Here is a 14,730-nt window from a genome sequence, read left to right on the forward strand (position 1 = left end):
CTAGTCTCTGGTTCTCTTCCAGTCTTTGTGGGCTGGTCACTGCCACCTGCATAGCAGCCCTTTTGAACAGCCCCCATGTTCCTCCTCTGGCTGGGCAGCGGTGTGGTGGCCACAGCCCATGTCCTGTGATCCTTCTGGGAGGGCACTGGATATGCATTTACGAAGCAATGTAAAGCTTGCATACTGAGTGCATAATTTCAGCATTGGTAATGCAAAGAAACATAGTTAGAATTGCACAAAGCTGCATAATAATAATAAAAGTAATCTGTGGAACTATTTTGTCAAAAATATTTAATGGGGTATTTTAAAGAACAAAGTAGCTACTTAAACCCACCCTGCCCCCTTCTATTCCTCCACAGAGCAGGTATCTACGGTTCCTGTAGCGATTTAAGGAAGCTTAACCCAGATATCGCTGTCGTCTCGCTAGGCAGCAGAGGCGGCCGTGCAACTGTAAACCGAGGAACAAAATCAATGTCGTTATAGTTAATGATGAGGAGAAACCCTGAGGGGGTGAGCGACCTGTTCATTAACCGAGGAGCACTGAAATACCCGACATACCTGTTCCAGTCTCCCGGGGCGAGATTGCTAGTGGAAAATAACACACTACCCTGCCAAGCCCATAAGTCTCCCAAGGCCAGCAGCGAAAGGAAGACTTCTGACCGAAAGGACAGGGTAATTATGTTTTTTCCCCTGGTTTATTACAGATCGGCTCAGTGTCCCCCTCGACCCAAACCTCCCCTCACGGCCGCGGCTCCTTTAAATCCACCCCCTTCCATACACACATACACTGGTCCCCACCGGCTCGTCTCCTCAGGCGAGCCCGCCCTTTCCAGCCCTCCCAACGGGGGAGAGGGGCGGGGCTCCGCGCACCTCAACGGCCGCCCCGGCTGAGGGGGAGAGGGGCAGGGCTTTATAACCGGCGGTGCAGCGGCGGGCTGGCGGCTTAGCCTGGCGGTGGTTGGTACGAGAGGACGCGGGGGTCGAGGAGGCTTCGGTGGTGAGTGGGGTGGTAGGTGTTAGCCCCTCAGACTGGGGGAGGGGGGAGGTGGGAGGTGGGTGTCACCTCTCACTCGGCCGGCGAGGCGGCGGAGGGGCCGGCGAGGCCCATTTGGGCCTCGCCGGCCCCTCCGCCGCCTCGCCGGCCCCTCCGCTGCCTCACCGGCCGGGTGCAGATATTTCTCTGTGAGCTTCACCGAGTGCTGCTTCTGAAGGAGGACGGCGATTTTCTCAGCTTTGCTCAGCATCCTCCAGAGCCCTCCACCCCCGAGCAGGGACATGCCGCTTCCTCCTCTTCGTTGTTTTTCCTCTCCCGATACTCTTCATCTCAAGGCGAAGCCGGAGGGAGGTGTGCAGTCATTGTTGCCTCTCTTTACCCCTTAACAGGTGTTGCTGTGTCCTTCTCGGCTGTTTAGACTGGTAGTGCTGCTCAGGGAAGGTTTGCTGCAGGCAATCCTTTTTCATTTCGGAGAGGAGGGGCTTTCACTGGCCTCATGCTTGTAGGGCGGCTGGTATTTTGCAAGAACTTGCCACAATGGTTGCTAGCTTTAACCCTGGTTTGTTTTTTTTTTTAATTTATTTCTGATGATGCTTCACTGCTTGAATACAGAGCTGTGTGTCTGCAGTGTAATCCATGCAGTTAGTATTGTTTGGATAACTATCTTATACATGTATGCTTATATTACAGGTAATAACTTTTTAGGACTAGTAACTCATTTAGCAAAAGCCTTCTGTAACACTCCAGGGTCAAATTAATTTTAAATAGCTAAACCTACTGTAAGCTGGAGTATGCTGTGTGTGTAGTATACTAGCAATATTAACCGATAAAGAATTTGATATGTGACTTTTAAAGTCTGTTCTCTAACTGGGAAATATCTAAATATTTAAGTGATGCATTTCTGTATGGAACCTGGGCTTTTGATTTTATTTCAGTCATGTTGCCAATTAAAATTAATCAAACTTGTTTCTGACTTTTGCAAAGAGCGTGTGGATGAATTGCTGTATTAATCTAACCCAGTATCTGTTAAGAGTAGTATCACTTCTGTCATCTTACTGATGTTCAGGGAACAACAATGTATATTTGATAAGGATACTTTCTTTCTAGTAAAATTGGAGACCTCATTTTACTCTATAGTGAGGGCTGAACTCTGTTTTTCAGTAGTTTGCCAATTTAATTGCCAATTTAATTCTTCTAAGGAGATGCTTACTACTTTTATCAGTGTATGGAATAATTTCTGAGTAAGAAGCAAGAATTCAGAAAATGAGACAGCTGAGGTGAAAGGGCAAAGTTGCTTGCTAGTGTGGGGTTTTTTTATTATTTATTTTTTTAAATAAGCTGTGCTACTCTGCCTGAATTTCTTCCTGTAAGTATGGAAAGCTAGCAGAAGGGATGCAAGGTAGAAATAAGTGGAAAGACTGAGATGGCTTGGCCTAAATGGTGGGAAAGGAGACTAGTAAGCCTTTCAGAAGTACAAACATTGACAGTGCTATGTAAGGCCTTTACCTTGGGATATGTCAAAGGAACAGTATGCTATCAAATTTCTACTTTAGGATATCTTATACATATATCAAAACTTCAGCTAATATTAAAAAAAATCTGTGTATAAATTTAAAACTTTATTTGGCTGTGCTTGCATACTTCTACATTGTGTCTGTGCCCCAGAATTACATAGAAAAACTGAGTAGGCTTCACTGCCTAGGCAGGGTGAAATACAAACCAAACAAAAGCACAGATATATTTTAGTTTTTTCAGTATTATGGTATTTGTGATAGATGAAAAATTTGTTTTAATGTGAGGGGAGAAAAGTTAACTATATTTTCAATTCTAACAAGTTTCTCAAAAGCAAAGACCATATGTGTAGCTGATAATGGGGAAACTGAGCTTGGCTTTGTCTCCTTTAATTAAATAATCTGCTATTAATCATGGTAGGACAGGAATTTGAAGAACTTGGAGTGGGAAGTGACCTCCCTCTGGCACAGTGTCATAACCGATACGGCTCTGCAGCTTTCATATTGAAAAGCTGGCATAGTTTATGCCCATGGCTCCTGATCTCTGTGCTGCATTCTTTTTGGCAATATAGTGGGTGCCCTTACTTGCCTTTTCTTTGTGGGTTTTTTACATCAGTTGTGTTCTCTGCAGTGGCCTAAAGAGTAAGATGGATTTCTGTGGACTTGGCTGTTAAGTATTTGAGATTGTGTGCTTTGAGCTCCTATGGGGTTTTTTAATTGTATTGACTGTTGGAAGACTGAAGACCCAGGTACCTCCTTGTGAAGTAAAGATGACAAAAGGAAAACTAGGGCCACTGTAACTATTCAGGCATGCTCAGTGTCTGCAACTTCTGTTAGCTTCATTTGAATGCTGCATTATTGGCACTTCTAGAGGAAGTGACCAAAGAAGGTTCATCCTTACAGAAGGGGTGCTAAATAACTGGTGTGTTTGTGGTATTTTCCAGCTGGGCAATACTGGTGAAGAAACAACGTAACAGGGAATGTATGTGCCAAGGGAAATAGTTACAAGTACAATCATTCCACAAAATTAGATAACTGTAGAATCTGATGTTTAGGAGGATATTATAGAAAATGGGGAATGGAAAGTATTTATATTATGAGGAAGGGGAAAGATAAGCTGTGGAGAGACCTACTTGGTTTTGGGAAGTGCAATCTTGTATGGGCTGGACTAATCTGGTTTTGCAGTTCTTATCTCTTTTCTAAGATATTTGGATTACTTTAGCATTTTGCAAAGCATATGCCATAGCTAATTATGATTTGTGGTCACTGTCAAATTCAATTGACTTCTAAGTTAGAGCAGTCTTTTTTTACTGTGAAAAGCTTTATGCACCTGATTTTTGCCATTTTCGTATAACGTTCACAAGAATGAATATTGTGAACACTGGTAGCAGAAATAGGCCTTAGTGCAGGCAAAATGTTGTATGTGCCTCTGTTTTCTGTTCAAGTGTACCAGCTCATGTTAATGTTGATACCAGGAAAAAAAAGGAACAGGAGTTTGGTAATGACTGTCTCAAAGTTCCATTTGATTGCAGGATGTAGTCAAACTAATTCAGCTTGGTAAGGAATTGTTGGAGGTTATTCAATGCAGTGCTCCTTAAGATCACGGTTGTACTTGATGGTTGGACTTGATGATCTTAGAGATCTTTTCCAACCTTAAGATTCTGTAATTCTATGATTCTATCATGCTTGGGAGACAAACTATTTTAACCTTTCATGGTGAGGATAGTGGTGGCCCAAATACATAGTAGAGACATTGATTCGAACCCAGATGCCTTTGTGCAGCATTACTGACTGACTTCTGATTGTCAAAGGTATTAAATGTTTTTACCCTTAGTATGTTTGGAAGGTCCATCTTCAGTGGACAAGGCACAAAGTTTTATTAAATGTTAGTGTATGTATTTATATAACAGCTGTACTTATAGAAGCATTAAATCATTGTCTTATTTCACAGAAAGAAGAATCGATAATGTCAGCACTAAACTGGAAGCCCTTTATTTATGGAGGTTTAGCATCAATCACTGCAGAATGTGGTAAGCTTTTCCTTTGCTCAGTCCCTTTTAAAACAAACTTGTTTCCATGCCATCAGTGACACAGTAGTAGCATATGGTGGGCTACGGCACAAGAGTTTTTTTCTTTAATGCTGACTGAAGAGTTGGTCAGAACTTTGTTACAGTGTCAGAACATTTCTGCCTGTAAACTTATGTCCCATGTGAGACTTGTTTTTATACAAACTTTCCATTTGGATTCTGTTATTTGGTGTTTGTTGATCTGTTCGTAGATAGTGGTCATAAGTATACACAGCTTTTATTTTGCAAGGGTAGACAAGTTAAACTCTTAACTTGTAACATTTTTCTCTTGGCTTTTCTGAGTAGCTATGTTGCAGTTTAGATTTCCTCTTCTTGAATGTGAGTGGCTGATCAGATTTGAATACTTAAATTCGGTAGTGTGCAACACAGAATAGTTGCTATAGTGAGACAGTGCATCTGATGTCTTAGTGCCTACTCTAAAGACAAACCTAAAATATTAACATCCTTTTAAAAATCTTACCTGAAATGCATGTATGTGAAAATAAAAGGAATCTGGGTTCTCACAGTGGCAGAACATAGTCTGCTATATGGTGAGCTGCATGTGAAGTTTGTCTAATAAAGTAGATATAGTATAAAATTATACTTAAAACTACTATTTTGTTTTCCTTTTCTACCTTCTCTTATGAATTCTATTCCAACTTGAGTTTGAAACCTTTCTTATTCGACTTGACTGCATGTGGCCAATAATGCCAAAAGCTTTGTGAGGAAAACAAGCAATTCATAAAAGCCTTGCTTGCCTGGTAAACCTCATTAGACTAATGTAGTTAATCCTCACTCCTATTAGTGTTTAGATGAGTAGTGAATGTTGAGGTGGTCCCTTTCATAAAGATAAACTCTGGAAGAATATGCTTTCTAAGCCTTTTCATAAAGGGAGCATGGAGAGTATGAACTTGACATAGCAGTAAGCTACAGGAAAACAATAACAGAAATGGGTACTGCTGCTTCTGCTTTTTTAGATTCTAGACTAGAATCTGTATAGCTTGTCCTACGGAATTTATTTCTTTGCCTTCAATTAAATGCTCTTCAAAGATGATGGTAGAACACACACAAAAACTCTGTACTTGATTGTGAACGCAGAGTCCTATTCAGTGTGGCTGTCTACAACCAGGCAAGACCATGTTGCCTGAAAACACGGTGAATGTGAAATGCAAACATGGGAAGTAGATAGGGCCTCTGTCAAGCTTTTAGAAGAAACAATGTGACATAAAATGAACCACTTGTTTAAAAGAAAGTCTTGGTAAGACAGACTTCTTTTCCCCAGGAGTATTTTTATATATTTTAGTATATAATAAAGCCTGCTGTTTCCTGTATCATGTTCTTCGTTGTCTTTGGCTAGCTAAGTACTTGATTAATTTTGTCTCTGATTTTTCTTTAAGGTACTTTTCCCATTGATCTGACCAAAACACGTCTGCAGGTTCAAGGTCAAGTTAATGATGCCAAATATAAAGAGATCCGCTATCGTGGAATGGTGCATGCACTAGTCAGAATATGCAGAGAGGAAGGATTGAAAGCCTTATACTCTGGGTAAAATTAACTGATTTTCGGTGATGGTTTATGAACTGTATATTGCTAAGTATAAGCCCATAGTGTGAGAATTCTTGGGTTTCAGATTTACAAGGTATTTGTTTAGCCTCAATCAATCTAGAAGGTGAAAGCCCAAGCTCAGATTGCTTCAATCTTTGCACTCTGGGTTTTTTTTTTTTAACAGGAAATGCTATTGCAAACACAACAACAACAAACAAACACCAAAAACCAAAACCTTGATGGTAAAAAAAAAAAAAAAAGCGAAGCATGAAGTTATTCTATACAAAGCTGCTCTGGCTGTTCCATCTCTCAGAAGAAAAGTTGAATTAACCTTTGTGTATAAACGGGCATACTTTTCTTTAAAACATGCAAGATGGTGGGGGAAAGAGGTAATCTGCAGCTTACATTTCAGACCAGCTTGCCAGTTATTTTATAGATTGCAAGTTGAGGCATGCTCTAATAGTAATCCTTCCACAGTTCATTCATGTTCTTGCAGGCTTTATTTAAAAAAAAACAACCAAACAAAAAAAAAACCCAAACAAAAACACAACTGCAAAACCTTGTTTTGCCTATAGTGAGTTTAGATTCTTGATTTAAATGAACAAACCTTTCTCTGGTAGATATCTTGTGTTCAGTGTCTCCTGCTTTAAAAAGTATTGCTAATCAGTCTTTTGCAATTTTGAGCACAAATATTATCACTTCCTATTTTTACAGGATTGCACCTGCAATGCTACGGCAAGCTTCATATGGAACTATAAAAATAGGCACTTACCAGAGCTTAAAAAGAATGTTTGTTGAGCATCCAGAAGGTGAGTGGGTTTGCTCAATTTAAGTGAGGACTGCTTTGCTTGAAGCGGGTTGTTTCTATTTGGTATCTTACTGTATTGGTTTGAACAAGTCTACTGAGAAGACATTCCTTGTACCAATTACAAAGTGAGTCAGCGAGGAAAACTTGTCAGAGCAGTTTTTAAGGCTTCTGTAATCAGCACTCTCTCTGGAGGAGTGGCATCATCCTGCCCTTATGCATCTTAAACTTTCTAAATCTACAGCTAAACTCTTTTTCTTTGTTTATGGAATAGATGAAACCCTGATAATCAATGTTCTATGTGGCATTCTTTCGGGAGTAATCTCATCGTCCATTGCTAACCCTACAGACGTCTTAAAGGTAATTATGTTTTATGTGGAGTTTGGTCTTAGTTTTTGTCCTCTCCTTGAGGAAATGCTGAATCTCCTGATGAATATAGGATTTATTGTTTTGTAACGCTATCTATTCTCATCTCTTAACTTCTAAAAATCAGTAACATCCTGAATTCTTGAAACCTTCTTCTGGTCTGTACTAATTATTTGGAAGTATGCACCAGGAAACTGATGGCTGGGGAGACAGTTGGATCCATGTAACTTTTTTCCAAGGGTGGGGAGAGAATAATTTTAAGATGACACTTTCATGCTATAGGGTTTGTGTGGAAGCCACACTGCATATTTCGTCTATACTTCTTGGTAAGACTTATACTAGATGTTTCTTGAGCTTAAAATAGGTGAAGGTCAAGTCAGATGCAAGAGTTTCAGTGAGTGCTACTTGTACTGTATGCATTGTTAATCCTGTAGAGAGACTTTGCAATCCAGTGTCCCATGGAAATAGTGTTCCAGCATCATCATTTAAAGAGAATTGGTGAAACTATCACCTCTTTAAGAATCTGTTAGCTTAATGATAGTCAATCACCTCTTTTTCCAGTTACTTAAAAGGGTTGATGGTATTTAACTTACAAAACTGTAGCATTTGACTTACGTGGCTGCCTCTAATGAAAAATTCAAGAAAACTCTTTCTATTCTTCTAAAACTACTAAAAAATTAATCCTTCATAGGGCTAGTGTGGTTATGCAGAGGCATTTCAAACATAAGCTTCTATTTCAAATGTGGCTTAGGGACATGGTTTAGTGGTTGGACTTGGCAATGCTAGGTTAATGGTTGGACTTGATGAACTTAAGTCTTTTCCAACCTAAATGATTCTATGATTCAATTGGTTATTTCCCAAAATTATGTCCATGTACCAACTTGCTTGTCACCAAACTTGTATTTGGTAGCTGCCATTGCAGGTTCCCAAGGACATTCTTAGAAATCAACAGAGTCAAAGACCATGGTTCTCGCTAGCTGAAACCTTAATCTTTTTAACCTTTCATTTTAATGTGTTCATGTGAGAACGCTGTAAAGGACATCCTGCAGAACCCATCTGTCAGTTTAATCTAAATGGAGTAGTGTACAAGTACAGAAATAGAAGTGACTTAATGCAGTTAAGAACTACACCACGTACTCATTCAAAATTAGCAGCTGCATTTGGATAGTTAAGGCACTTCAACAGATTGCATCATGGTTATGATAATGTCAGCTATTAATTTGTATTCAAAGAGAATTTGACTTTACAAAAAAGATTGTAACTTAAAGTGTTTATGAAACTGTGTTAAACTATTATATGTTTGAAAAGTATTTATCTTCTATCTTCAAATGAATCTTAGATCAGAATGCAAGCCCAAGGTAGTGTGATTCAAGGAGGAATGATGGGCAACTTCATACAGATCTACCAAAGGGAAGGCACTAAAGGATTGTGGAAGGCAAGTTTTTTGATCTATATCCTACATTTTAAGTACGTGTTCTTGCTCAACTGAATTTCATGTACTTCTATAGCGTTCTCAGTCAAAATATGGAGAAGTCAGTAGCTAATGTGTATGTAATTTGTCATGACTGCTTTGCTGCTGGTGTCTTGGTGCATTTTGACAAAGGGTTACTGCCAGTCTTGTCTACCAGGATTAGCCACTTCTTAAAAAAGGGAGGCAAATGGAGGCTTAAATTAGGGTGACTGGCTCTAGTTCAACAACCCTTTGCAAGACACCTCTCAATTTGTATGCTCTGTTCTTCTTAAACCATATACTAAAGAATGTTCAGAAGTAAAGGTACTAATGAACATACCCTCCAGCTCAGGAATTCTTGTACTCAGTCTTATAGGTTGTCTGTTATGCCACTTATAGTCAGTGACTTTACAAAACTGAAGACCAAGCATGGACAATTGTTCTGAAAAAGCTGGAAAATAGAAATATTAGTGTGCTTTTATCTGCAAAGTTTCTTGATCTCCAATTTTCTGTTTATCTTCCTTTTCCAGTTAGCAGTGAGGGGAGCCAGTATCACCTGGTTGTTGAGGTTTTAGCTAACTGTTGACGTAAGAATTCAGATGTTAAGCAGAGATGGAGTAGCATAAAGGAACTGAAATTGCTATTCAGTGTGGAAAAGTGATTTATCTATTAATTTGAATTTGCAGACTTGTGCTAATTAGCATTATTTGAATTCACAGTGTTCTTAACACGTTCATGGTGTGTTGCTTTGTATTATAAAAGCTAGGTTTTTCTCATGGTGCACAAAGGTTAATTTCAAACTTCAAATATATACTTTCTTTTGCCAGGGAGTGTCATTGACAGCACAGAGAGCTGCTGTTGTTGTTGGAGTGGAACTGCCGGTGTATGACCTTACCAAGAAGCACATAATAATGTCTGGATTTATGGGAGATACAGTATATACTCATTTCCTGTAAGTTTGTATAACAGTTTGCATAGCTTATCATTGGTTACTGCCTATTACGGGGGATGAATTTTTTGATTTTTCTGTCATCAGTCTAGATCTAAATACACTTCTGATGTGTTTATACTTTTTAATGCAATAGCATCTCAAATGGTAGCACATAGCATGGAAGCTAATTTTATTTAGGATATGGATTTAACTTTCTTCTGAAGATGGAATTTTGTTTTGTGGATGGTCTGAATCATTCAGCTTTGAGTTGAGGTTAGAGCAAAGTCCCAATCAAATATTTGCTATTCTCAGAGTCACAAATGTCTGTTCAAGTACACAGAAGCTGTATACGAGGGCTGTATATCAAATCTTCAAAATGATGCTTTACAGTAAATAGCAAATAATTTTTCACATCTATTAGTTGACGTAATTTTTAACTAAAAGCATTAAGCATTCATATTACTACGTTTTCTGCAGAGGGGGAATTCTTGTGCATCTTTAAATGTGGTAGGTCAAATTTCATTAAACGTTTATTTTATTAGCTCAAGCTTTACTTGTGGGCTAGCTGGAGCCCTTGCATCCAACCCAATTGATGTTGTGAGAACACGCATGATGAATCAGAGAAGCCAACAACATGGAGGACACTCAAACTACAAGGGTACTTTGGATTGCTTGTTACAAGTAAGTAGTTCATGTATGAACATAAGTAGAAACTGGTGCCATGAAGCAATTATTTCGGTGTAGAACTTGAAATTGTTCTAAGTTTCCCTAGAAATTAATCCAAGTAACTTAAATATGCTTTTTGCTCTTATGCTCAAAAGGACTGTACTGCCAATAATGAACGTGGTGTGAAAATTATCTACTGTCTTGACAGAAGGGCAGGAAGAAAGTTAGTATGTACTACAGGCACTTACTTCCTTTTGGTACTTGGATGAGTAGACTAAATTTCTGAGCAGCACTGTCTCTTACTTAACTTTATATGATGTTAGGATATTGATAGGAAATTATCATTTCATAGGTCAGTTCTTGAAGAACAACATCATCTGGGGCGCAGATGGTTTTCTGTGTTGCTTACTGCATAATGGAAAGCCTAGTACAGCCAAAGGCAATGTCAATCTCTGATTTTTATTATTTTGGTTTAGTTTCTTCAACCCCTAAATGGGGTATGAGGCTTGAGCCTGATGGTCTCATATAGAGTGGATAGAAAGCTGTTGGTGTCCCAACTGTTGACTGAACACTTGAATCTGTATAACAGGCCAAGTCACACTGTCCAGTGGAGTTTTGTGAAGTTCATAAAACAAACTGAAAAGTTTCAAGGGTGCACCTAATGTGACAGCATGTTCACATGCAACAAATTTTAAGGGGGTGCCAAATATGAGCTGCAGGTTTACATGCAACTCTGTGCAAGGTTTTGGAAAAACAAGTCCAGGAATGCAATTTGGACAAATCTAGGTTAAGCACTAAATGACATAGACTCCATCTTTACCTGCCAGGCGATGCTGCAGACATTGCTAATCTTGGCTTTATCTAGTGAAATGTTTCCTTGTCCCATCATACAATATATTTAAATCAAGGTTACAGCACTAACTCATCTCTTTCAGTGCTATAGAATCTTGTTAGCTGAGATGCTATCTAGATTTCTTGCTAATAAGGAATTAGCTAAGTGTGTTCTTGCTGTGTTTTTTTCTAGACATGGAAGAATGAAGGCTTTTTCGCTCTGTATAAAGGGTTTTGGCCAAACTGGTTAAGACTTGGTCCTTGGAATATCATTGTATCCTTTTTCAAAGGTGTGCAAAACCATTAAGCTAGCTGTATGACAGCAAGTATTAACACAGCTTCACAGAGTGCTCTGTGTGGACAGTGTCATATCAGTATAAATATTCCTTTATGAATGGAACACTTTAGTTGACTGTTTTCTTAGTCAACTGCTGCTGGTCACACTGAATTTGATTCATACAGTGTGCATATTAGAATGTGTTCTTGCAAAGCATTTTTCTATTCCTCCAATTTCATACCTGTATATTTCCTTAGTCTGGAGCCTAGTTTTAAATAAAATTGACCAGATCAGTTAGGAATGGGGGCTATTTCTAGAACTGAGGAAACTGTTGGCAGTTAGCCATGAAATCTTTTTGTATTTATCTTAGTCTCACACAACTTGGTTTGTGTTTCAAGAGCCAGCTGTCTGGAACCCTGGGAAGTGGGTTGGTAGTAATTTTTTTTACCATGAGCAAACCTACTTTAGGTTGTCAAAGCTAAGTGAGTAAAGTCTCTAAGGGTTTTCATAGTGCTCTCCTGCCTCCTCAGTCCTGTGGTTAAGATCCTGAGGAACAGGGATGGGAAAACAGTTGGCATCACCAGCCTTAAAGCTTTTGATGTTCAGAAGTGCCCTGAAGCAAGTTTTATTGTTCTGCATAACAAAAATGGTCAACCAGCACCATTACATAGGAGGGAACTAAGAGAAGAGCAAAGTTTCACACAGACACTTCTGTCCTTTAGTAGTGAAGTCACCAAACAGGAAACAGTTTTCCTTAATCAGCTCTTCCAGTTCTTTCTGACCTATGAACAGCTGAAGAAATTAGACTTCTGACATGTGGAACTGTATGCTGGATTCTGTCAATGTACTGTTTGAGTTTAGAGCGACCTGTAAGTTATCCTGAGTATCTGCTCTTATTGCCTGAGATGCTGGTCAAAGGAAGAGGTCACTACAAGACTGTTGTGGATGAGAGCAACCTGGAAGTGATTTCAAGGCAAACTGGCTCCTGTGTGGCTTGCTCACGTCATTTGGTGGATGATGTGCACTATTTTCTGGACTGAACCAAACTTCTGTGAACTATTTAAGTGTTCTTGAATGTGATGATCTGTAATGCAACTTTATGCTGTTGAGACTCAGATGCACAGTGTTTTGTAGGTGTAAGAGGTAAATAACAATCTTTCTCTCAAAGGAAGATAGGTAGTACCAAGGAGCTGGGCTTTTCCTGTTTTCAGAAGTGTATACAATTTGACTGCAATAGTTTATAGTTTGCAATGAACTGAAAGTGTCATGAGACATCATTGCAGGCCTTCGGTTCAGTAAAATACCTGCTGTGATACAAAATCTGCTCTGGTTTTAGAGATTTCCTGTGTTCTCAGTCCTTAGATGTCTGCATAATTTGCTGGGAATAATCCAGCTTCATTTGAAAGTGTGGTTGCTACAGCTGTCAGTTTTGCACAGCTTGAGGAAAGTTGTAGTGGTGGAGTTTTTTTCGATGTATCATTCTTGGTTTTCAGCACAAGTGATTCTTCAATACATTCACATGTAAATTATAAGTAGGAATGGAGTTCAGGCAAGTCCATGCTCATCTGCCAGTCTTGCAGAGAAACTTTCCATGCTTCTTCCCTTGTTGGGAAGAACTAGGTGTAATGGTTACCGGCTGTTCTGTATCATCTGAAAGACAAAGCTTTATGCCAAGCAGTTCAGGCTGTCACCTGAACATAGGTGTCTATGTAAAAAGAAGCAAATGCCTCCAAAGGTAAGTCTGCTATACAGACTGCTTTCCTTCATTTAAAAAGACACCCAAAACCCCACTGAGCGCTTTCCTATAGCGAACAGGCCCAAGTTGCTGTTACATGCAAGTAAACACACATGTAGAAAACAACTGCAACTTCCCTGAAGCGTTACCTTTTGGGTTAAACATATATCAAAACTGCAGAGCCATTAACTAAACAGTTATGTCAAGGTTCTTACAAATGCTGCTGTTAATTCCAAGAAAGGAAATGTGTGAGGTGCAAGTTGTACAGTCGTTCCTCCTGTGCACGCAGAGGGTAGCAAAGCAGGATGCACAGCTTTGGATTTTTGTGGCACTGTATTAATCTCTTAAATGTTTTTGGTTAATCATACATTCCACTTAAAGAAATTTCTATAATCACTTAAAAGTAATAATTTTGAATTCATAAATGGATTTTTAAATGCACAAGGCACTTTCTTTCCTAAGGTATAATGTTTTTCTATGTATATGGATATGCTTATGTGAAGTGTTTTTTCCTTACAGCTGTTTCTATGCTTTAATAGAAATATTTGTAAATATTTTTGTACACTGTGTAAACTAAGCATATGTTTTACATTTTTAAGCTTATTAAAAGTTTTAAAATCATCACGTAATGACTCTGAACTGCTTCCAGTTTCTAAGTTTCAAATGGCGGGGGAGATGGGTGAGTTTAGAAACACTGCAGGTGATTAGGAAAGGAAAGCTGTTGGTGGCATTGAACTGTTTGATGTTACTGGTTACTTAGCCAAGGCAGACTAAAGTTGCTGTATTTAAAAGCTTATGTTCCTGTAATTTACTGCCTGAATAACATGCATTAACCAGATGTTTTCACTGTTCTTTGGCACATCTCAAACTGCAAGACCATTTCGCACTCTGATCTGTTCCAGACCAAGCAGTTTTTATAATAATCAGCTTAGTTTTGAGTAGCAGCAAAAGTAACTGGCTAGACTGAGATAATCGTAGAATCACAGAATGGTTTGGGTTGGAAGGGACCTCAAAGATCATCTAGTTCCAACCCCCCTGTCATGGGCAGGGACACCCTCCACTACACCAGGTTGCCCAAAGCCCCATCCAACCTGGCCTTGAACACTTCCAGGGAGGGGGCAGCCACAACCTCTCTGGGCAACCTGTGCCAGTACCTCACCACTCTCACAGTAAAGAATTTCTTCCTAATATCTAGTCTAAAACCACCCTCCTTCAGTTTAAAGCCATTACCCCTTGTCCTATCACTCCATGCCCTTGTCAACAGTCCCTCTCCAGCTTTTCTGTAGGCCCCTTCAGGTACTGGAAGGCTGCTGCAAGGTCTCCCTGGAGCCTTCTCCAGGCTGAACAACCCCAAATCTCTCAGCCTGTCCTCACAGAGAGGTGCTCCGGCCTTCTCATCTTTGTGGCCCTTTGGACTTGCTCCAACAGTTCCATGTCCATCTTGTACTGGGGCCCCCTGAGCTAGATGCAGTACTATACTGCACTTGTAACTGGTGTGGGTTTCTGGGGTTGAGGTGTGGTAGCACAAGTCCAACAGTTGCAGCTCTGAGGGG

At 39.6% G+C, this 14,730-nt stretch overlaps 1 protein-coding gene across 5 annotated transcripts; it reads left to right on the forward strand.

The window, feature by feature from the left end:
- The first annotated feature begins 875 nt into the window (after positions 1 to 875).
- SLC25A30 (solute carrier family 25 member 30) lies at positions 876 to 13,802 on the forward strand. Of its 5 annotated transcripts, none has more exons than XM_054805899.1 (11): positions 903 to 997; positions 1,173 to 1,345; positions 4,457 to 4,535; positions 5,969 to 6,116; positions 6,831 to 6,925; positions 7,196 to 7,281; positions 8,627 to 8,726; positions 9,569 to 9,689; positions 10,211 to 10,349; positions 11,359 to 11,439; positions 12,214 to 13,802. In XM_054805899.1, the coding sequence occupies exons 3-11, from the start codon at positions 4,472 to 4,474 to the stop codon at positions 12,253 to 12,255; spliced, it is 876 nt and encodes a 291-aa protein (XP_054661874.1). In that variant the 5' UTR covers positions 903 to 997; positions 1,173 to 1,345; positions 4,457 to 4,471; the 3' UTR covers positions 12,256 to 13,802. The 5 variants fall into 5 exon arrangements, with proteins under 5 accessions (XP_054661866.1, XP_054661884.1, XP_054661874.1 ...); XM_054805919.1 differs by having other exon boundaries at positions 976 to 997; positions 1,232 to 1,345; XM_054805891.1 differs by lacking the exon at positions 1,173 to 1,345 and having other exon boundaries at positions 876 to 997.
- Positions 13,803 to 14,730: the final 928 nt, after the last annotated feature.

This window comes from Grus americana, chromosome 1 (genome assembly GCF_028858705.1).
Source record: "Grus americana isolate bGruAme1 chromosome 1, bGruAme1.mat, whole genome shotgun sequence".
Lineage (NCBI taxonomy): Eukaryota > Metazoa > Chordata > Aves > Gruiformes > Gruidae > Grus > Grus americana.